General features: G+C 37.8%; 3 protein-coding genes and 1 long non-coding RNA gene across 7 annotated transcripts; 3 read left to right on the top strand and 1 right to left on the bottom strand.

The window, feature by feature from the left end:
• The first annotated feature begins 1,538 nt into the window (after positions 1-1,538).
• Positions 1,539-3,772, top strand: LOC133713499 (uncharacterized). Of its 3 annotated transcripts, XR_009848042.1 has the most exons (5): positions 1,539-1,935; positions 2,019-2,095; positions 2,653-2,733; positions 2,877-3,096; positions 3,492-3,772. It is a non-coding gene; the product is annotated as an uncharacterized LOC133713499 (long non-coding RNA). The 3 variants fall into 3 exon arrangements; XR_009848040.1 differs by having other exon boundaries at positions 2,653-3,096; XR_009848041.1 differs by having other exon boundaries at positions 2,653-3,096; positions 3,185-3,772.
• Positions 3,773-5,265: 1,493 nt separating this feature from the next.
• On the top strand, positions 5,266-7,725 carry LOC133714533 (protein BPS1, chloroplastic). 2 transcript variants are annotated; one of them, XM_062140659.1, is made up of 3 exons: positions 5,297-5,423; positions 5,538-5,657; positions 6,445-7,725. In XM_062140659.1, exon 3 carries the CDS (start codon positions 6,457-6,459, stop codon positions 7,513-7,515), a length of 1,059 nt encoding a protein of 352 aa, XP_061996643.1. In that variant the 5' UTR covers positions 5,297-5,423; positions 5,538-5,657; positions 6,445-6,456; the 3' UTR covers positions 7,516-7,725. The 2 variants fall into 2 exon arrangements, with proteins under 2 accessions (XP_061996642.1, XP_061996643.1); XM_062140658.1 differs by lacking the exon at positions 5,538-5,657 and having other exon boundaries at positions 5,266-5,423.
• A 3,188-nt stretch (positions 7,726-10,913) lies between these two features.
• Positions 10,914-15,643, top strand: LOC133713652 (mitogen-activated protein kinase homolog MMK2). The gene is made up of 6 exons (XM_062139684.1): positions 10,914-11,341; positions 12,398-12,527; positions 13,239-13,376; positions 13,901-14,233; positions 14,790-14,973; positions 15,227-15,643. The coding sequence occupies exons 1-6, from the start codon at positions 11,178-11,180 to the stop codon at positions 15,397-15,399; spliced, it is 1,122 nt and encodes a 373-aa protein (XP_061995668.1). The 5' UTR covers positions 10,914-11,177; the 3' UTR covers positions 15,400-15,643.
• Positions 15,644-16,127: 484 nt separating this feature from the next.
• LOC133713651 (probable polygalacturonase) lies at positions 16,128-18,707 on the bottom strand. Its single transcript, XM_062139683.1, has 6 exons — positions 18,599-18,707; positions 18,154-18,507; positions 17,546-17,666; positions 17,215-17,389; positions 17,047-17,117; positions 16,128-16,933 (listed from the first exon to the last, which is right to left on the bottom strand). The coding sequence occupies exons 1-6, from the start codon at positions 18,632-18,634 to the stop codon at positions 16,227-16,229; spliced, it is 1,464 nt and encodes a 487-aa protein (XP_061995667.1). The 5' UTR covers positions 18,635-18,707; the 3' UTR covers positions 16,128-16,226.
• Between the last annotated feature and the right edge of the window lie 3,978 nt (positions 18,708-22,685).

The raw sequence follows: 22,685 nt of genomic DNA, 5'->3' as shown, positions 1-22,685 counted from the left end.
CTCAACCAATCTACCAGTTATGGTCACTATTTGTATCGAATGTTATTTATAATTTAGATGATCAAAGGCAGGCTTATTCACCTAAGAGACAATTTTAAGAAATTGCGAGGAGTGCAACTCAACTAGGGTTGTCAATTCCGACATGACCCGATAACACGACTCGAAATCCGCAGGAAATAAAATGGGTTGAACTCGCACTATTAAAAAGCGAGTCAATCGCGGGTCAACCTGACAACACGAAGTGAACCCGTATAACCTGATTATGTTATATTTCTTCTTGAAATTTTGGACGTTGGGAGTATTTGATTATGAGATTGGACAATTTAAAATATTTTCCTTCATCATTATTGGAATTAATTGTTTACGAATAATATATAATTATTTATATTCTTCGTTTTGTGGAGTTTTTAGTGAATTTAATCAATTCATGCTTCTTTTTTTTAGTTAAATGGGTCACCATGTTAACCCTTAAATGAGTCATTTTGTCTAACATGACACGACCTATTTATTAAATTGGTTAAGCGGGTTGAAAACATGTAATTTTTTTTAATAAATAGGTTGAGTTTGAGTTACAATTATTATATGGGTTGGCTGAGTTTTGAGTTTGTCTCTTGTGACACGACAAATATCTTGACCCGCCACGAACCTAACATGACATGACCCATTGACAGCCCTAATCTCAACCACATGTAAATTTAAAATATGAAATTATAACAACTTAAACTGCGCATTTGTTTTTAGTCGTCGGATTTACTTGTCTCTTCCATTCCCTTAAAAAAACTGTCTCTGAGATATGTTTTGAAGGACTGTGAGATACGAGTGAATCTAAATACTGAGAATAAATGCACGGTTTTAAGTTGTTATAATTTAACATTCGAATTTAATACAGGTGGAGATTTACTTCTCTCTCATAATCTCTTAAAATTGTCTCTCATGACAGGACGGAGATGCCCCGACATCGGTGGTGATCTGGCAGGTGTGGGGTGACGGTGATAGGGTTGGTGGTGAGGTCCTCATAGGCCGGATTGGTGGGCTGCTTTACCTTCCTTGCTGGCTTGACTGGAATGTGGGCCTGGGCCCAGTTATTGGGCCTAAGTTGATTTTATTTTGTTTTATGGAGTTTTTTTACTTTTACTATTTGGTATTTAGTGGCACTATGCCAGTAATAAATCCCTACCTTTGTTTAGTATGGCTAAATGGGCTTTGTCCCGGTCTATGCACTCAGTGCGCCTTGTCTGGCCTAGTGAGGCTGTGAGCCCCGATATATTTAAGGTTTTACGAACTGAAATCGCGAATAAATTTCAGTCAACAATTTTTATTGTGGATTGCGACGTTGCTTGATTTCGTTTGGGCTCGAAGGTTTTTATTTTCGAATTGGGCCTATAGAGAAAGCTTGGAACAGCCCAATCCACTTTGGGGTCACAAATGTGATAATAGTGTAAACTTGAGGGCCAGAGTGTAATTTCACTCTCTCTCGGTCTCTCCCGCTCTCTCTTATCCTCTCTGACGACATCACGCCTTGATCGTGGTCAAGACGACGTAGCTGCTGGTTAGTTCGGGGTTTGACGCCAATCTTCAGTTCGAGGCTACGGCGGAGATGGAGTTCATGTCATTCGGCGATGCACCGTCGACATTGATGACTTGTAGAACCCGACATGCAAGATCATCGTTCTTCTCCTCTTGTCATTGATGGTTTGTTTGTCGGTGACGACATGCAAGAACCCATCTGTATTGGATTTTAATTATAAGGGAGATTGGGTTCTGATTGTTTGTCGTTGATGGTTTGTTTGTCGGTGACGACGGGAAACTGGAACTTGATTGGGTAATGAATTCGGTGGGTTGAGAAGCAAGATAAGGACCTTCCATCAAGTCAGAAATTGAGAAAAATGGAAGGTATTAGACGATGAAGGAAAACAGAGAGGGAACTAGAAAAGGGTAAGATTCTTTCTCTAGTCCGAATGGATTTTGTACTTTAGAGTTTGGTAGTGATGACTGGTGTTTCTATTTGATGGAGATAGAGAAGAGGAGCGTACTGTTGCTTCTAGTATAACAACGCAGCAAGAAGAAAGGAATTCGTGATTAAGGACTTTACAAGGTAAGGTGGCAGTTTACTTTGAATCATTGTCGTGATATTTGATTAAGTTTTGGACGAGGTATTATTAGGCTGCTGCATGTAAGTATTCAAACTTCAAAGTGTTGTGGTTTGGATCAATTGGTATGATACTGCACAAGTTACAAATTGGTTCAGTTAAGGTATAATTGCTATCCTAATATGCAAGAAATGACAAAAGAGTTAAAATGGTCTCGTAGCCATTAAAAGTGATGAAGTACCAGATTTGTTTAATTGGAATAAAGTAACTATGAATGTAAAGGTTGGTTTTGTTCGATTTGTGTAGTGAGCAACCCAATTGAAAACGAATATAAGGTAGAGCTTAATTTATAAGCTTGGACAGAGACTCCAAATACCAATAATGAAAACAAGTTCATTGAGATGATCACTGTGGTCATACCATATGTTTATTTGAAATTGGAAGCTCATCGGTAGTTATTGGTAAATCAAGGAATTTTGAGTAATTAAGTCCTTTAAGCATGATGAGCTTGAGAAAAGTTTGTTCATGAAAATAAGAAATTAACATTGGATTTGTTGGACAGACCTCCAGTTATCCACGATGCAAGTAGTGGTGGTGTTTGCTGAACATTGTGGAGTAAAGGCTCAAGCTCCAGGAATAACAGGTAGGGGATTCAAGACTCCCCTTGATTAGTGCCTTTCATATATAACGTATATACAATGGTGATTGCATGGCTATGGTTATTTCCTTATGAATTTAAAGATTTTGATATTTTAATCGCCATGCTTGTTTTCAATTATTTTCGAGATTGTATGATGACCTGAGAGTGAGCGGAGCATAGCGACTACCTTGGGTTTCAATCCCCTAAACCTCCGGAGGGGCTGTATGGACGGTATAGTGTCTGACATCCCTTGTGGTGTGGCACTATTTCTAGGTGATACGGCGTAAATGGACACTCTCGCTACTCCTTGCCGGTTGAAATGTTAATCTTGGTAAGGGTGTAGTTGGCATAGTGACCGGTCATCAGGTTTGTGTTTTCTGGGCACGCAAATGTTTTCGAGACTAAATCTAGGTCTTATGATTTGATCTTGGTCTTTATCTATATATATATACAGGCCCGTTCCAAAGCGGACGTCCGCACTTTGCTAAAGTGCGGACGGCGACGCAGCGGAGGCTTTCCAGGGGGCGACGGCAGCTCGGGGCTTGGCGGACGGAGGCCGGAGGCTTGGCGGACGGGTCTGGGCAGCGTTCGAGGTCGGAGGAGGTCCGAGTTGTAGGTTCGAGGACGGGTCTGCTTCCGTATATATATATATATATATATATATAGTTTTCACATACTGGCTAGTAAATTAAATAGTTTTCAAACCTAATCGGGTTGAGTCTTTTTTGAGCAGCGAGGACGAAAGCTCACCCCTACAACAGCTTTAGATGCAGGTACTGTGCACAAGAATGGAAGAGAGCTGAATCAAGTTGGGTGTGCATAATTGTTAAATGCTAAGTGTCTTTGAAACTTTGTAATCACACGTAAGGTTTCAATTTCATATCCTAGTGTTTGGTACATTTCTTGTATTATTGGAAATCTTGCTCGGAATTGTTTGTCTTGCAATTGCCTTATTCTTCGACCACTTACCCACACCGTCAATGAGCCATGTTTTGGTTAATCGTGAAAATGTCATTTTTGCGTTGTATTTCGACACTATTCTTGCCTTGTGATCTTTAGTTCGACTTCAAAGAAAGCTAACTTAATTTTTAGAATGTTTTACACCTCAAACTATTTCACGCTTTCGATTTTAACTCTGAGTTTCGAATTTCATAAATTATGGTTTGTTTTAAGTAAAATGCCTTGCGGTTATTTAAGACGTAAGTTGGATTATCCAGCTTATGTTTTAGAGACCCGCGGCACTGTAACATGCTCTAGCTGGTGAGGTGCAGTTTGGGGCGTTACAGAGGCGGCGTGCCGTTGTCAGATGGAAGCAACCTCCTAGTGGCAGAATGAAACGAAGTGTTGCCGGATTTATTCCTTGGCAACATAGTGGGAAAGTTGCGTTTTTGGTTATTATGCTTTGTGATTGTAAACTAGTTATATTTCTGTTATGTCACTGCTATGTCAAAGCAAATGGAGTAGCCAGTAGAGCACTCTTTGCTAATTAGTGCTTGTGAGAATACATGAATTTTGTAGAGACTCCTAATATTATTTTGGGATGTTTTCTCGATGTTTATTGTAATCAGAGGTTGAGACTCAATGTCCCCCCCTTGTATTCGGCAGTTTCATTAATCAAGACTTGAGGGCAGCCGTACCAGCCCTTTATTTTCAAAAAAATTGTCTCTCATTTGAGCACAATTGAATACATGTGACGGATTTGCTTACTGGAAATATGTATGGGAATAAAGAAAAAGAAATTCATAGATTGGAATTTCTCCTTTCAATTAATCACATCATCAAAAAGTAAATTTTCATATTTCTTTAGAGATCCGATTACATGGTGAGGGTAGGTGACTAAATCTTCATTCTTATCCAAAAAAAAAAAACCCGTATCTCCGAGAAATGAAAGTTGTCAGTATGGTAGGATTTTTCCCCCCTTTTTCTAACTTTCATTGAATTGGAAGTACTTTCATGCACTTGCCAAACTAGTGTACTTTACACTCAAAGGTGATCAAAATGCAAGTAACGCAATGTTATGACACACTTTTCTTTAATGTTAATCAGATTTTTACTTATTTCAATCGCTAACACAAAGATGATTAAAATGCAAGTAAGTCTTTATATTAAAAAGTAGATTTTTCAGATTTCTTTAGAGATCGGATTACTAATCCAATCCTCATTTTCATATCTTCGAGAATTTGTAGTCTCTCTCATTTTTTTTCCTAGATGCCGAATTAATTGTCTTTTATGCCTTCGATATGCCGAGATTTTTCTTTTTACCTTTTTTATGAATAGAAAAGTACTCTATACGCGTAGTCGCGTACATAACAATTCGTACTTTCCATGCAGTTGCCCCAAAAAGTGTACACTTATACTCCTCAGACTTTTCAGAAAACCACACCCAACCACGCTCTGCCACGTAATCATTCAAACTTTCAACCCCAATCTCCTGTGTGCGACCCCAGCATAACAACCGAAGCTCCTCGAACCCAACGGAAACATCTAAGACATTCCCGTTACCTCCCCGCTCGATTTCCTCCACGTGTCCCCCTTTTCCCGTGTAACTCGCGGTGACCGTAGCGCAATTCCCTCACCTACTAATCCAAAACCAACCGCAGCCAGCCTCTCACATTTTCAACGCAGACCCAAAACACCGAGTCGTCGTCGAAACCTTCGTCGAAATTTCTTGATATCTAAATCTCCCGAATCAGGTTTGAATTCTCTTCTTCAATCTCCATGTAACTCTCTTTCTCATACCGATTACAGCTTCATCAGTTAAAAAACAAAACAAAAAATCTAATTTTTTTTGTTTTGTTTTGTTTTAGATTTAGTTTTGTGATAGATTTAGGCGTAGGTTTGGAGTAATCGGTGTTTCTGTTTGTGAATTTATCAATAATCGGTGAAGATTTGTTGATTTCTTAACGATCTAACGGCTGGTTGTTTGGGTAAGTGGATCGATGTATATAAGTGTTGAATTTTGGATATGTATGGTTGAATCTGTATGAATTTGTGGTAATTTCTTTTGTATGGGAACAAAATTGTGTGAAAGTATGAAATTTTGGTTGGGTAAAGCTTTGATTTTGTTTTTGGTTTTGATAATTTGTGGTATTTTGATTAGATGTGTCATGTATGAGGCTGAAGTTGGGGTTTCTTTGCTAATTGGAGATGGCTAAGCTTTTATATGTTGATGGTCGGGTTGGTACCGGAGAAAGTTGCAGTCTTGAACGAATTAGAGAACATAACATATTAAGAGAAAAAATTTCCATAAAGATTTTAGCTTTGCGTCTTGTGATTTCAGTGCTTTTAGATTGAAGATTTGAATTAACTGTTTTCCCCCTGAGGAATTCGATGCCTTTAATTTGTCGTACAGAAGAAGCAATTTTGTTAAATTTATTAAGGCTGCTGTTTAAAAATGTGAATAACTCATCCTATATGGGTAAAATTGTTTGAACTTTGAGTAGCGTCTTCATATTGGTGGATGTTAAGAATGGAAGAGACACTCTGGCTTCCAATTTATCTATTTCCAGTTCATGTAGTAAGAATTAGCTGTAATTATTATTTGATAATTATTATATCTCTTGGAATTAAGACGAAGGTTGTGAAATTTTGCTTGGTATATCATTTTTTTTGCTGTTGTCTTCTGGATTACTAGTTTTGTAAATGTTCTTGTGGTCGTTGAGTTGGTTGTGTTCGGTAGCTGATTTGCAACTTCATGTTTATTTCTTCTTGCAGTGAATACTAGTAATGAGTCGTCCACAGGTCCCGCACCGACCTTTCTTCCATTTTGGAAATCCTTTCCGGATGATTTCGCCAAAGGGTTCTCAAATGACTCCGAACCTTTCTGCACTGCTGAACACTTTTGAGGAAACATTGGCTGGGAGGTTGAGAAAGCTCAACCCAAAAGATAACAATGATGTCCTTAGCTTGTCATGGATGAAATTGGCAATGGAGTCGCTTTGTGGAACTCATAATGACATAAAAACTCTCATAGCTGAGATTGATCTTCCCGTGAGTGCCTGGGATGAGAAGTGGATTGATGTGTACTTGGACATCAGTGTAAAGTTGCTCGATATATGCATTGTATTCAGCTCTGAGATCGCACGCTTAAACCAGGGGCATTTGTTTCTTCAGTTTGTGTTGCATAATTTGAATTCAGCCTCTTCGAAGCAATTTATTCGTGCCCGTTCTTCAGTTGATGACTGGAAGAATCATATTGCTTCGAAGAACCCCAGGGTTGAGAACTGTAGCACCATTTTGGACAAGCTTGTGGAATCACTGGATCTACCAAAGGTTAAGAACTCAGCAAAAGGGAAACTTTTAATGCGTGCTATGTATGGAGTGAAGGTGTTGACAGTATCTGTTTGTAGTGTCTTTGCCGCAGCCTTTTCTGGTTCTGCAAGCAAGTTGTTAGATTTGAATGTTGCCGAGACATATATGTGGGCACAAGCATTTAATGACTTACAGAGTAATGTAAATGGGGAAATTAGAAATGTACTTTCTAGTGGTAGGGTTACGGTACTGAAAGAGCTGGAAGCAGTTGATGGTATTGTGAAGCACTTGTATCCTATGATCCAAGATGGCGTGGCCCTCGCAGAAGAAGAAGCATTCAAGAATTCTACTTCAGATTTAGAAAGGAAGGCACAGAATCTTTCCCAAGGACTTGATCTTCTGACCAAGGAAGTGGATGGGTTTTTCCAAATCCTTTTGACTGGACGCGATGCCTTGCTTTCTAAGCTGAGATCAGGTGGAGCAGTCTCTGACCGGATGCTGATGGGAAATGTAGAAGGGCAGGTTGTGAGGTGAATTGCAAAGCTAATCTCTAACCTTTATAAAGATGGTTTTAGGTATGTGGCTTTAAGTTTTCTTGTTTTTGTAAGTACACCATCTTGTATGGCTAAGTGTAATCAGTATGTTGTGAGGTATAAGTTATGTTGTATTACTATGTTAGTGGTTTGTAGAAGTATGTTGCACTATGTGCTGACGTTTATATATGAAATATGGTTTGGATTGAAATCGTGTGAGGCTGCTCTGCTACTTTATTTTGCTTCCATTGGTTTTAATTTAAAGATGCTTCATTATGTACCTCTATCAGACCTTTTGATCTTGAGCGTGTCACGCAAATCATTACGGGCTCTTGGTGTTAACCTGAAGCTAAAGACTCAGATGAATGGAACAAGTTTCATGTCTGAAGTTCTAGGTAAAAATTCAAGCTCCAATGCCTATGACGTATACAAGTTCAATGTGCTTATTTCCTACTGCCTGATTGTTATTGGTAGTGGTTTGGAGAACTTTTTGATTCATGTAGGCAAGATTTTGGCGTGATATTCCTGGGCTTTGCAAGAGAATCTAGTCTGTGTACCGCGTTCTCCTAGTTTATTGTGTAACCAGATGTTCCATAGCAGGGAAAGAACATTACCGATCATAAGCATGAGAACACGTTAACAGCAAATGGCAATGGTCGGAACTTTGGAGAGTTTAGTGGTTACAGATGACATTGAAAGAGTTGTATTACTCTAGTCTGTGTACCGCGTTCTCCTAGTTTATTGTGTAACCAGATGTTCCATAGCAGGGAAAGAACATTACCGATCATAAGCATGAGAACACGTTAACATCAAATGGCAATGGTCGGAACTTTGGAGAGTTTAGTGGTTACAGATGACATTGAAAGAGTTGTGTTACTCTGCTGAGAGAGACTGGGAGGTTCTTGATGAGTTGATGTGGTGGGGATTCCCCAATTTTGTAGCGATTCCAACTTCATGTCCTGAGTTGTGTGCTTGATTTATCAGATTTCAACTTGTCAATCCATATCTGATCTGTTTTGGTTTCGATCGAACTAGAGCCTTGTCGATTATTATGTGAAGATCTGATAGGATTATAGTCCCATTAGTGTTGGATCTGAGGCCATCGGTTACATTATTATCATTGTTGCCTTGGTTCGTTTGTAACTAAACAATCATACGTTCTCCATTGCTACTAATTACGCTTGCTTAACTCAAAGGACCTGAAAATTCATTTGATAAATATGACTTCGCCAATATTCAAGTTCTTGTTTCACATTCATATCACAATCTAATCTTTAGGACCCCTGGACCAGAACTTATTATTCGACATCTGAGTTATCAGATGCAGGAATTAGACATGAGCATCATCAAAACGATTCGTGTCAGACTATTTCCCCAGTCAATTTCTCGATGTGGGATATGAATTATGATAATTATACTATGATGTTAATCTCCATAGTCAAGTCTCAATTGGAATCCGACCTCTCTGCGTTTCCTTCACGCATGCTTTATTTCTAATCACTTTTCTTCAGTCAAATTTGTGTTCAACTTGAACATGTAAAATGCAAGGGAAAACAGAAATGCAAGACTTTGCAGCTACTAATCAACAATAACTGCGAACACTCAACAATGAACATCTTACCTACCAAAGGACCCAATCAATTAATTTGATCATTTAAGATAATTAGCAAGTGTACACAAGTAGCCAATCCGTTATGGGAGAGGCTACCTATATAAACGGTTTATGACCCTACTCATTTATTTGAAAAATTGATGAATTGGGGGTGAGGCAATGGAATAATGCAATGACATCATGCAGCTCGAGTCATTCTCGTGAAATCTGTATTCTTGTTCATACATGATCTTATTTTGTGGTTTGAGTTAAATACTGCTTACTCTCTATACTTATAGAGTTTCATCGTTTCAGCCACTGACTTTCGAATTTCACTTAAAAAGTCTCTGAACTCCTAATTTCTCCCAATTGGTCCCTGCCGTCAAACATCCGTAAAAAACTCTGTTATCTTCTCCTAAAAAGTCCATTATACCCTCATTTATTTTAATATATATATATATATTTCTCTTCCTTTTTTTTTTTTTTTTTTCTTTTTACCTCTTCTTCTTCCAGCTCTCTTGCCTCCTTCTGTTCATCTTCTCATCAAGATGGTTCCAATCCACAGACATTCAAGAGGTGAAATGAAAAAAAGAAATAAAAGAGAGAAAAAAAAATTTAAAAAACAAAGTAAGTGAGGGCATAATAGAAATTTTCGACAACTTTAACATAAAATTTTGACGGTAGGGACCAATTGGGAGGAAATTGAGAGTTCAGAGATTTTTTAGGTGAAATTCGAAGGTTAGAGACTGAAACGATGAAACCCTATACGTATAGGGAGTAAACAGTATTTAATCCTTTATTGTTTAGGTCAAGATGTTCATATAAGACAAGAAGGAAGCTTCTCTTAAAGTAAAAGGGTCAAAACCATCAAAACTACCGAGGGGATGGTATATAGGTTTTGCAGGTGTAGTGGTCATCTCCCTTTAGGGCAGGGTAAGCGCTTCGCGTGAAGACCGCTACCGAGGGACTAATCAAGGGTGTAGCTACGGGTGGTCGAGGAGTGTATATTGACCCCTTTGACTTTAGCTTTTGTGTTCTAGTTATGTCATGTTTTTAGTTTCATATAGCTTGTAAAACTTTCATTGAACCCTATACCTCTTCCAAATTCTGTGACATTATATTATTATTTTTGTTTACATTTCAGTAAACCATTCAAGTTTTAATAGATTTAAGCCACAAACAAATGAAAAAGCCATAAGATTATCATATTACTTACTACAAAAATTTAGTTCTATTGTATATAAATATACTAAGCTATTTTGATCATATTCTTACCCTCCATGATAGGATTTCCGGCTAAGCCATTGGGACTAATATCTCCTAATCATCTTTTTTAATTAAAAAAAAAGGGGGTCAGAAGTATGACTTTTTAGACTTCTTGATCATTGTTTGATTATCTTTGTTTGTGATCAAATCGACTATAGATAGTCATCTACGTTGGCGATAATACAAACTACATGCGGTTATGATCTTAATTCGTGTGATCTATTTATGGTTTTCGCTTTATACCCTTTGATCCAATAGAAGGGCACCCAATGACCCAATTCAATACTCATTTGATTGATAATTGACTCTCGATTCAGCTATATGGGATGAAATTAGCTGTCCCAGATTAATTTTCAATCCGTTCAACTCTCATTGGACTAATACTATAACACTTTTCAACCCCATCTTAAATTCAATCTCTTTTTTTTTTTTTTTTTTTTTTTGGCCTTTAAACAGAAGTTAAAAGAAGGATCATCGTAAACCCAAAAATCACAGACACCACACCAACCCTCACATGAAGAATAGTTAAAAAGGTTCAATTTTTCCTCCACGGGTTTTCCAGTTGAAAAAGCCTCTTTCACGCACACCCTTCCTCCATTTTTTCTTTGCCTATTTCTCCCCCAAAAAACCCAAAGATCAATTCATAGAAATGTCAAAACCCCTTACACCTACCGACACAATTTTTGCATTCCCACCTCTCCTCCTCCTCCTCCTCCTCCATTAGCCACCCTTCCAGCTTTTTAGCCACTAAATCCCATCTGGGTCTCGACCCATTTCCGTTTCCGACCCGACCCGACCCGACTGCCATGGACATCAGCACTGCCTCAGGAGCTGACCACAACATCAGAGGGGTACCCACCCACGGCGGCCGGTACGTTCAGTACAATGTGTATGGGAATCTCTTTGAGGTTTCCAGGAAGTATGTGCCTCCTATAAGGCCAGTTGGGAGAGGCGCCTATGGTATTGTTTGGTAAGATTCTTGCTTTACTGGGTCTTTGAGCTTTTCTTGGTGCTTAAAGTCTGAGGCTTTTTGGGTTCTGTGGTGATTTCTGGTTCTTGAAATTGTTGGGTTTAGTTTGGTTTTGAGTTGGAAGTATTGGGTTGAATGTTTAGTTTAGTGGAGAAGCAGTTTGTAATTGTGATCAAGGTATTCATTTGATTATCTTATGTGGGTGTAGGTTGGAAAGTTTGGTTCTTTATGAAGATCTCCATTTGGAAATTAGCTGGGTTTGCTAAAGATAGTAGCTTTCTTTGTGTGTAGGTTTGTTTCTATTTTTGTTTTGGGGGGTTGAATTTGGTATGTGCTGGTTTAGGGATGGTTTTCTGTTTTTGGTTATAAAGTTATGAAGGTTGTGAGTTGGAGAGGGTCAGTTTCTTTGTGTACAATAAATGAAGTGTTACACATATTCCCATGAAATTTGTTATGTGTTCTTAAGTTGAGGTAAGTGATGTTTTATGTGTTCCTTGTTGGAGATTTCAGTCCAAAGATGCATTTACATTGTTTCAAGGAGAATGTGAAAAATATTGAAATTAAGAGTACCATGGTCACTCTATGTGTTTTGAATTTAACTGGAAGAAAGACGCTCAACTGAGTGTGCATTTTCCTAAAAAATCAGGATGGATAGCGTGAAGCTTTATTTCCCATGTTATTTGAGGGTCGTCAACATGAATTGTCTTTGTCACTTTGCATATGTAGATGTAATATTCATTCCAGCTCAAAGTGTGTGATCCTTACCTTCCTTGCTGATTCCACTTATGTTATTGTTGGTCCTCTATTGTCCCATGTTTCATTAACGGGACTCACATTTCTGCATATTGGGTTCTCTCATTTTAATATGTAAGACTTTACAACATATTGGGTTCTCGTGACTCAGTGCAGAGTTTGTGTGTTTGACTGCAGCCTTTGTTGGGTGAATGATGTGCTATTTCAAGGTTTCAATTATAAATGATCTTTCCATTTATTTGACTTATGCCCTATGTGTTATCAACAAATTGAAGGAAGATAAAATTTTTTGGTTGCTATTAGTGCTGCTGTGAACGCTGAGACTCATGAGGAGGTTGCCATTAAGAAGATTGGTAATGCATTTGACAACAGAATAGACGCCAAAAGGACTTTACGAGAAATTAAACTTCTTCGGCACATGGATCATGAAAATGTAATGTTTGTGACCTACTTCCCTTCATGTTCTTATGAGGAATCTTTTCTGCCTCCTCCTTGAGCACTATATTTTCAAGATACTCTTTTTGCTTATCATTAATTACAATGTAACTATTGTGGACGACATTGTATGTGTCAAAGTAGTTCACCTTATTCATATCTGATCATACGTCACTTAAAAAATACGACTGCATTTTTCTTATTCACGTTCTTTGTGGCTTTGCAGCACTTTCATCTATGGAATGATTTTTTTTTTCTCAATGTGCAAAATGATATCAACTAGAATATAAACTGTGTAGACAGATAAGTCACTTAAAATGATTCCTTATAATAATACTATGGAGATAAAGATGAGAGCATCTTGTAAATACCATGAAGAATCATGTCTGTTAATTTTTTTTTAATTCTTTTTTACTTATTTTTATGAGACGTGCTCCACCAGCTTCAAAGCGAGTTTGATAGAAAGGTACTTATAATTGGCAAAGTTGGGGGAGGATTTTTCCTGGAATAAATCTGTCTTTACCCTCCTTAGTTGAACATCTCAGATGGACTTAATTCTGCTTGTTTGCACCGCTTTTGTTAAAAAAATTGAGAATCTAGATTCTTTTTAAGTATTTCTTTCTGTTGTTTACTCTTTTTTTTCTTTCTTTTTTTTTTCTTTTTTTTTCCTGGAGTCAACAGCTTACTAGTTTATTCTTTCTCTGCTCAGGTTATTGCCATTAAAGACATCATAAGGCCTCCACAGAAGGAGAACTTCAATGATGTTTACATTGTTTATGAATTAATGGACACCGACCTTCATCAGATAATACGCTCCAACCAAACTTTGACTGATGACCATTGCCGGGTTGGTACTACTTTTATTTCTTGGTTTATATGTTTGATATGCCAGTTGAATTTAAGTGCCAGGTTTTTGTAGTTCATATAGTTGCATTGGAATGTTTTAAACTTTTGACAGTAGTTTTTTCGGTGTATTAATATTTGCTATACCATCTGGGTTTAGTGCTTTCATGCAGTTCATATGGAATGTTCATATGAAATCTGGAATGTTCTAATTTATTGACAGTGGTTTTCTTTTTGTTTTAAAGGCCAAGGCTTGTAGTTGGATTCCAGATTTCTATGTTTAGGTTACTGGTGATAGCAATACTTGCTTGTCACCGAAGTAGGTTGATTCAAGGAACTTGGAACATGACTCTATATCTTTACTTTCAAATTTTCTGGATCTTCCAGGAAACTTTCACTTGTGGCTCATAGATATAAAAACAAGTGTAAACTAAGACACAATTATTTGCATCTAGCAGTTTTCTCATGATCTTGATATTGGTGAGATGTGCCTGAGCTTTCACTAATGTTCAAGTTCTACCTTTGCAGTACTTTCTGTATCAGTTGTTACGAGGGCTCAAATATGTACATTCAGCAAGTGTTTTGCATCGTGATTTGAAGCCCAGCAATTTGCTCATGAATGCAAATTGTGATCTCAAGATTGGTGATTTTGGGCTTGCAAGGACAACATCTGAAACTGATTTCATGACCGAATATGTTGTTACTCGTTGGTACCGTGCTCCAGAGTTGCTCCTTAATTGCTCAGAGTACACTGCAGCAATTGATATATGGTCTGTAGGTTGCATTCTAGGTGAAATCATGACCAGACGGCCCCTATTCCCTGGAAAAGATTATGTGCATCAGCTGAGACTCATTACAGAGGTATCATTTCTTTATATTTCTTACTGAACCTAACTAGGTCCATCACCAGTTTCTATTTTTCAAGTCTCTGGGAATGATGCATCTGTATATGTACGTTTAAATTATAAGCCTCCAAAAACTTTAATTTCCACTTATGGGGAAGCAAGTAATATGTTACTTAGGGTATCAGTTGTTCTTGGTAATCCTGATCATTCTAAGTTTTTGGCCCCTTAAACAACTTAATGCCCAACTTTTAGAACCTTCCTAGTTGCAAGAGTCAAGGAGGTACAACTTGATTTTCATTTGGCTAGGTTTCTTGTTGCCAATGGCAGAAAGTGCAGAAATTTGACTGATTCTTTGGAGATGAAAATGGGAAAATGGATTTTAGTAAGATTAATCTATATGGTTGTGTAAGAGACAATGGGCGCTACTTAGATGTAGGTGATGTGTCTATGGAGGATGAAAATGGGTTTTCCTTTCACTTAGCTTTGTTACAAAGTAGTTTTTCTCTTATCTCATATGTACCATACTGATTGTGACAACTAGTGCATTGTTGTTGTCCATTTTTGTTGAGCAGCTAATAGGTTCACCTGATGATTCAAGCCTTGGATTTTTACGAAGTGATAATGCCCGAAGATATGTTCGACAACTACCTCAGTATGCAAAGAAGGACTTCTCCGTTGGATTTCCTAATATGTCTGCTGGTGCTGTTGATTTGCTAGAGAAGATGCTTATCTTTGACCCAAACAGGCGCATTACAGGTATTCTTAGTTATTTGGTTCTGGTATAAAGTATAACAAGGATTTAAGAATCCTGCAGCGTTCAGAGTGAATTGAAACTTAGGAAAAAAAGAAAAAAGAAAAAAAAAGGAAATATTTAATGTCAGAAAACATAGTAATGGGAGATTTAGTATTCTCTATTCTGATATATGCGGTGGAACATATGTGTTATTTGTCTCAACAACCATATTTGTTAGTTGCATCGATAATTAATTTTCTTTGACATGCTTTGCAGTTGATGAGGCTCTTTGCCACCCATACTTGGCACCTCTTCATGATATCAATGAGGAGCCTGTCTGCCCAAGTCCTTTCAGTTTTGACTTTGAGCAACCATCGTTTTCTGAAGAGAACATCAAGGAACTCATATGGAGAGAGTCGGTAAAGTTCAATCCAGATCCAATTCAGTGAAGATTATGCAATAGTCTGTTGTATGCACTTAGTAACCCAAAAACTGAGTACAATAATGCTACATAGAACCCCCTGGATCCTCCTGGAGAAAACAAATTATAAAACTTTGTTGGAGATATTGGGGTTTATTGAGAAATTGTGCTGAGATGTCATTCATATGACTTGTTCACATCCTTGGATGTCTGTATTTTTCGAATTTGTAAAAGGGATGAAAATTGAATGTCAAGGCTGGCTATTCAGTGTATTATGTAGAGCTTCAACCCCTCATTGGTGCCAAGCATCATGATTTTGGTTGTAGATGTTGGAGCCGAGGTAATGGACCCATTGGCTTACTGCGTTAAACAGATGCTGGAGAATTACCCAGAACTGTTGTAAGGCCTAACAGTCTTGCAACTATTTCTATTTAGAATGGTAGGCTAAACAGTCTGAATAGGAACAGCTGTTCCGGTTTGATATATGCTGAAACTTCATCGTCTCTACTTTTTTGGTCCCCAAAAACTCTCGACTCTGTATATTTCTGCTTGCTTTCAAGACACAACTTTCTTAGCTCCATTGTGAAATCTGATAAAAGCTTATAAAATTCAGATAATATTGTAGAATATTTTGGTGTGTACTATCAATTCTGGATTCTATCACTGGGCAGGGTGCTGTTTCAGTCTGTTTGATTTCAGAATTCTGGTTGTTTCAGATTTCTATTTAATTCTCGCTAATATCAACAATAGTAACAGTTCAACATAGAGGATTAAACTTTTGTCCTCAGATATGGCATTTGCTTTTTGGTGTGACAAATTAGCTCCGCCATTAAACATTACATGATTTGGGGAATCTTACACATTACTCCTATAAGTACACTTTTTAATCTCTACCATGTCGATCGGTATATCATCTGCTGGGAAATCACAACCACCAGGTTTAGCAGTTCCTTGATCAGGCAGCAGACCACAGGGCGTTGGCGTCACACCGCTTGTGATCCCCTGAATATCAGTACATGTCCATGGCTGCTTCTTTGCCTTCTTTGCCAATCCTATGGTCACATTGGACATGCAAATCCCGGTAAATGGATGGTCGGCAATGCCCTCCAATCTTGCAGCCATGGTTACATTTTCAGCCACCACGTCTCTGTAGTTAATCCCAGTGATCTCAGGAAAGGCATTTTTGTCATAGTTACCATCAGCATGTGACCCATAATTACCAGTCATCCAAAATGCCCATTTCATTGTGTGCAGTGTCATTCTCCTTACATATATGTCTTTCACATACCCTCCTCTCCCTACAGCTGTCTTGATCCTGACGGCTGATTCGGTATTGATGGCCACGATGTCTTCAGCTCTGACGTCTTGGATCCCACCTGACATTTCGCTTCCCAAAGCGATGGTTGCACTGTAAGGTGAAATGCATGTGAGCCGTCTGATCACTAGTTGTTTTGTAGGCATTCCAAATGATATGCCATACTCATCCCAACCGCTCTTAACAGCAACACAATCATCACCAGAGACTATGTAACAGTCTTCAATTCTAGTATTTGTGCAAGAATCTGCATTCAAAATACAAAACACACATGTTAAGTAGGTTAATTTGCCATTATCCTAACATGGCCTATTTAGTTCTAGGTTCGAGTCTCGATGTAGAGACAAATTTATGTCAAACCTGGATTGATCCCATCAGTGTTTGGAGACGAAATTGGAGCAATGATAGTAATCCCTTGCACAAGAATGTTACTGAAACATCACAATTGGAGCGGTGATGATTAGTAAATGTGGTACGAATAAATTTTACTGTTGTGTCACGTTTCAAATGTGAAAGGGTGTAGATTACCTGCTATAGACAGGATGAACATTCCATGATGGAGAATTTAGGAGGGTGAGATCTGAGATCTGGATATCACTTGAGAACATGATCTCAATCAGGTAAGGGCGGGTGTATTTTAGCTTCTTCTTGTGGAACTGTTGCCACCAGAACTCACCTTGACCATCAATTGTGCCATTGTCTCCTGAAATTGAAAACATCAAATGGGTCCCAATGAATTTAGTCACTCCATTATATTAAAGTTACATAACCAATTTGGAGTTGGTAGGTAAAATCTAGTTGAATTGAACCTATTGAACAAATTATGAGTAATCTGATTATACAAAAACTAAGTAGGTACCTGTAACAATGACATCAGTGAGATTTGTTCCAAATATGAGACTGGAGTACCTTCCAGCTGCTGCATCTCTTCCTCTGCCATAAGATGGAAGGGCCTTAAGCACAGGCCACTCATTCAAGTCCTGAAACCCCGGTTGATTGGTTGAGTTTATAAGACCAAGCAAAACACATAGTATACATAAGAAAATCTACCAAACACATCATAAGAAGCCAAAATAGTCCTTACTATTACTCTTGGTTCTTAGATTCTTTCAAATTTACCAAATTACTCTTTGATTCCAGAGTAATTATACTCGGAATACCTATAAAAAATATATATCTCAAAATTATAGTGTGATAGTGTTTCATTTGCCCATATTGAGGCTACTTTGAGTTCATACTTCATACATAATGTTCGGATTAAGCCAAATATGAACACTAACATTCTGTCACATCATTTCGGATCTAAAGTTTTAAAACTGATTTTCATGATGATTAATTCTTTCTCACATCTTACTTACACACATAACCACGTTATCATAGACAATTAAAAACATAATTAAACAGCATAAATGGGAGTATATGAATATTTAGGGATCAATAATTAAGAAAAAAGAAGAATAGAGAGACCTGAGAAGCAAGAAGAACAGCATCCTTGTGAAGATAAAGAGTGAAATGGCTGGTGAGGCTGAAGCTCCCTGTCAACCATTTCCCAGCTGGAACAAAAAGCTGAGCACCTCCATCTGTTGCAAACTGGCTCAGCTTACTGATTGCAGTCTGAAAAGCCTTTGTATTTGATGTCTTTCCATCTCCAACTCCTCCAAACTCGGTCAGTGAAGCACTGTGAGCTCTGCAATTCATAGCAGAGTACTCAAAGGACTCAGATTTTATGGGGGCCGTAGGCTTGGCCTTGGCTACTCCTCTGCTCTCTCCCCCTCTTAGTATTAAGGCCACCACAACAACTATTAACACTGATTTCATCACCTGAAAAGAAAATAAGGCTGGTCATTAGCCTTTGTTTGCTGAGAAAATGCAGGAAACGGGACAAGAGAGTAAGAGAATGTGAGGTTTTTACTTGAGTTTTCATGGGATTTCTTCTCAACAATCCCATTGTGGAAAGAAAGCTTGGAGTTTGTTTTTGGTGTTGCAGAGAAGAAAGAAGGTATATATATAGGGGGGGGGGGTGGGGGAGTTGAGCTGGGAATACTTTAGCATGATTAATATGATATTGGCCGGATTTGTTGTCATTCTCAAAAGGAATTAAAGAAATGGAATTTCAGTTCCTTTTTAAGCTAATGTTTAATTTATTGTCACAAAAGAAATGTTTGTTCTGTTTTACACTTGTTATATTATATATACTCAATTTAACCATGCCGGAATGACAGGAATAACCTAACAAAGAGCTACGGTTATAACAGTCTCTCTTTTTTTTTTGAATAAATAACAGTCTCTCTTTACATATAGGTAGAGAAGAAATGACACCCTTCATATTAAAAAATTGATCTGGTGATCACGAGCAAATTAATTTTGCAATACTGTTTTCTGTTTCATTATTTTTTTTTTCTCGACCAAGTTCTAATAGCAATCATGTGAACTAGTTACATAAATGTGAGATCAACAACTAGATATATTGAATGAAAATTGACATATTTATGATCACATTTTATCTCGACCAAGATATATGGGATGCAACTATCTACCTGGTTTCCAGATCCAGGTAGGGGCAATGCCTTTTCCTATATTGGCAGGGAGTTTTCATTGTAACCATGAACTAAGATTCACAATGGCTATGAGCTTGAGTTGCATTTTGGTACCATCTTGTAACGATCCAATGTCTCATCTATAAGTCGAAATTACTATCAGATATCTATTCGTAAATTTCCTCAAGCATCACTGACATGAGATCCAGAATATCTTTAATTATCAAATAAATAAAAAAATATCTCGTGTATAGTAAGGATTGATTTAGTAAAAGAAGATGATTGAATGTCAAATACTCCTACTGAAACAATCCTTCCCCTAATCGGTGATGTCTCTTGTCCCAAAATCATTGTCTCTTATCCAGATGTTGCTTGCACTTCTCTTTTTTGGAGTTAGATGCTTGGACGATAGTATTTGCTTAATTTGCAAGAAGGGTGGCGATATGCAAAGTTCAGAAGGTTCAGACCAAAAAAAATAAATAAAAAAAATGCATAGTTCAGAAGGTCGACATTTGAGGTGAAGATCAAGTGTAACACCCTGGTACATTAGTTAGCTAATTGAAATTTGTGTTCAGCTGTAATCATGAGAAAATATGGATCCTCCACCTTAGTTGATTGCTCATATCCAATATGCTACTCACTCATAATGATTTAAACTTATACCTCAACCACAAAGAAAAACCACTTTCTAGTAACAAAATTTTGCATGCTTTTGGAAGTGACCTTACTATTCCAAATGCACAGTGCCATTTATTTATCATCGGAGGACTTGGATTCAGCTCAGTTAATTGCCCTCTGGCAATTTAATTTAGGTCAAATCTTCGAAGTTAATCGCAGGCTCCCCATATAGCCATTGGCACTCTTCTGGAGCCAAATGAGGATTCAAATTCTACTGAAATTCCATGTTGATAATGATAATGACACGGGGATTGAAATAATAAAAACAAAGCTTATCCTAGCCTTTTCACTATTTGTCTCTTTTAGTTTGAGCTTAGAGGTCATTTAACTTGAAAAACACATTAATTCTCCAAAGTTTAAAGAGTCCATAGTTCTTATCGAAAAGATAATAGTACTTGCTCGAGTTTAAATAGTAAACTCCATTAGTGATCTATGTGATCACCCATGTTTGAGAACTGAGATCATCTAACTATTGTTGCCGTCCATTCCACTATTAAAATCATTCACCATTGTAGCTATCAAATTATCAATTGCCAAATAGCTCTTTTTTCATGAAAGCCATATACATGACACTTAGTTTCATATTTGTAAGTGAGAGATTGTGACTTCGACTCACAAAAAACTAGTTATTGTAATTATTAGTTGTTAATGTAATAAATAAATAACAACCATGTTATATATTACTTCTACTAAAATAAGAAAATGTTACATATTACTTATTTAGTGTATCCTTGGAAAAATATTACCATTTGGTCGATTGTCTGCCCATTTCCTTGAGTTGGGAGAGGGTTAGTTGTAGAAATTTTTTTGTTGTAATCTTCTTTTACTTTTTTTTTTTTTTTAGTAAAATGAGGTCATCCCAATATTGTATTTCAGCAAGCAATACCAACATGACATACCCCTAGGGGCCGTCAGAAAAAGCCGTATTACAGAGTACCCTAAAAACCTATTCTAGGAACAGAATAAGAGCCCATCATACCCCAAGTACACCCACCGTTTAAAGTACACCTTTATTCTAACAAAAATCTAGCAGCTCCGAAGTAGACATAAAAAATCAACAGAGCAACTGATCTTTGCGACCTGATAAAATTTAAATAGTATTATAGGCCATAGAGACCCAGTCCATCCAACCCCACATATGGGTAGTCCAAACCAAATAAAGGCCCAGTCCACATAGCCCCAAGAATATGCTTGTGGGGCCTACCAACCAGACCGAGGCCCAATTAGCCCAATCGACCCAAAGTTTGCAACGAGCCAGAAGTACACTCTTGCTGCCGGACCAGCCATCTCATCCATTGCCGTCGCTGTCACCGCCATGAGCAACCCCATCTTTGTCTTCAACCTCCATGTCACCGCTAGCTGCACCAAGATCCAGAACAACTGCTTTCCGTCGTGGCTCAACACGAGTATCCTTCACCAGAATCCCGCCACCACTTCCATCGGCTTCACGCCCACCAGCAGAGAAACCCAATCCATCACCCCAGCTGCCATACTCAACCTTAATCGTCGAACCACGCCGATGAAGGCCGAAGATTCCCAAACGAAACCCGTCAGATCGCCGCACCCGTCAGATTGGCAACAAAACGTTGCCCTGTCCTCGAATCCAGAAACAGTAAATGGCCACCAGACCCCAAGAGAATACTAGCTGGCATCCCAATCACAATTGGCAACCATCCAAAAGCGATGAGGACGGAAAAGCAACCAGCCACAAGGCTAACAATGGCCTTGGCCATCAAAGTTTGGGAAGTTTTATCGTGAAACAAGAGGTTCACGAGAAACCCTAACAGAGCGGCTAGGTCAGATGTCATATAATAGGAGTTTTTCTATACATTTGATGATTGTAATCTTCTTTTACTTATCAAAGTAACATTTAAAATTAGAATAGAAAAACAAATTAGCTAACTAAAAAAGGAGTGATATCTCACCCATGACCCCTGGAGTGACTCATCAAAACTCATGAGCTTGTGAGTTGAAACTAGGGATCTTTGCCTCTTTGTGAAGTTTTGGACTATTGCCGTTGGAAAGTAGTTGATGGGTTCCCACACTCTACGGTCACTTTCTTGAAGTTTGCTATATTCACATTCATATTCACGTTCATATCACAGACACATACAATCCAATCTCGTGAACTCTTCAAATCTAAGCATTGCCTTGCCGACGACGACCCACTTCATGTACAGATTCACGGGTCGATTACAAACTGGTGACTACTGGTGGCCCTCACCCTAACCCTAATTTGCTAATGGTAATATAATTAGTAAACTTAGGGAAAGAAATTTCACACTCTGTATTTTACATTCCACACTCCATGTTACATTTTTTATTATTTCAACATCACATTTTTACAATTTACACTATAAAAAGACAAAACTTAAGATATAAAAAAAAAAACATGCAGTGTGAATTGTAAATAGGAAGTGTGAATTTCACTTCCCTAAACTTATTATGATTAGACCTTAGAGCTCTTCTTATTAAATATAGTTGAATTATGCAGGCTTTAGTTGTTTAGAAGCAGCATAACAATTCAACACAGGAGCTATCTCTCTAACATCTGTGAAAAAAAAAAGGTTTTGAAATTGGAATCATTGCACCCCTCATAATCTGATATGAGCCAAAACTTCTGCTACATGATGACTCGTTAAGGTTGAGTAAACAGATGCAGTAATTAGTTTATGGAACCCGCGGCAAAATAATGATAGTTTCTGGTAACAAAATGCACCAGATATATGTGTATATATGTATCTTTTGAAAGTGTGATCAAAGACAAGATGTTTGGTAAAGAAT

This window comes from Rosa rugosa, chromosome 6, assembly GCF_958449725.1.
Source record: "Rosa rugosa chromosome 6, drRosRugo1.1, whole genome shotgun sequence".
NCBI classification, from domain to species: Eukaryota; Viridiplantae; Streptophyta; class Magnoliopsida; order Rosales; family Rosaceae; genus Rosa; species Rosa rugosa.
Note: the sequence above shows the minus strand (reverse complement) of the source record. Positions and strands in the feature narration are given on the sequence as shown.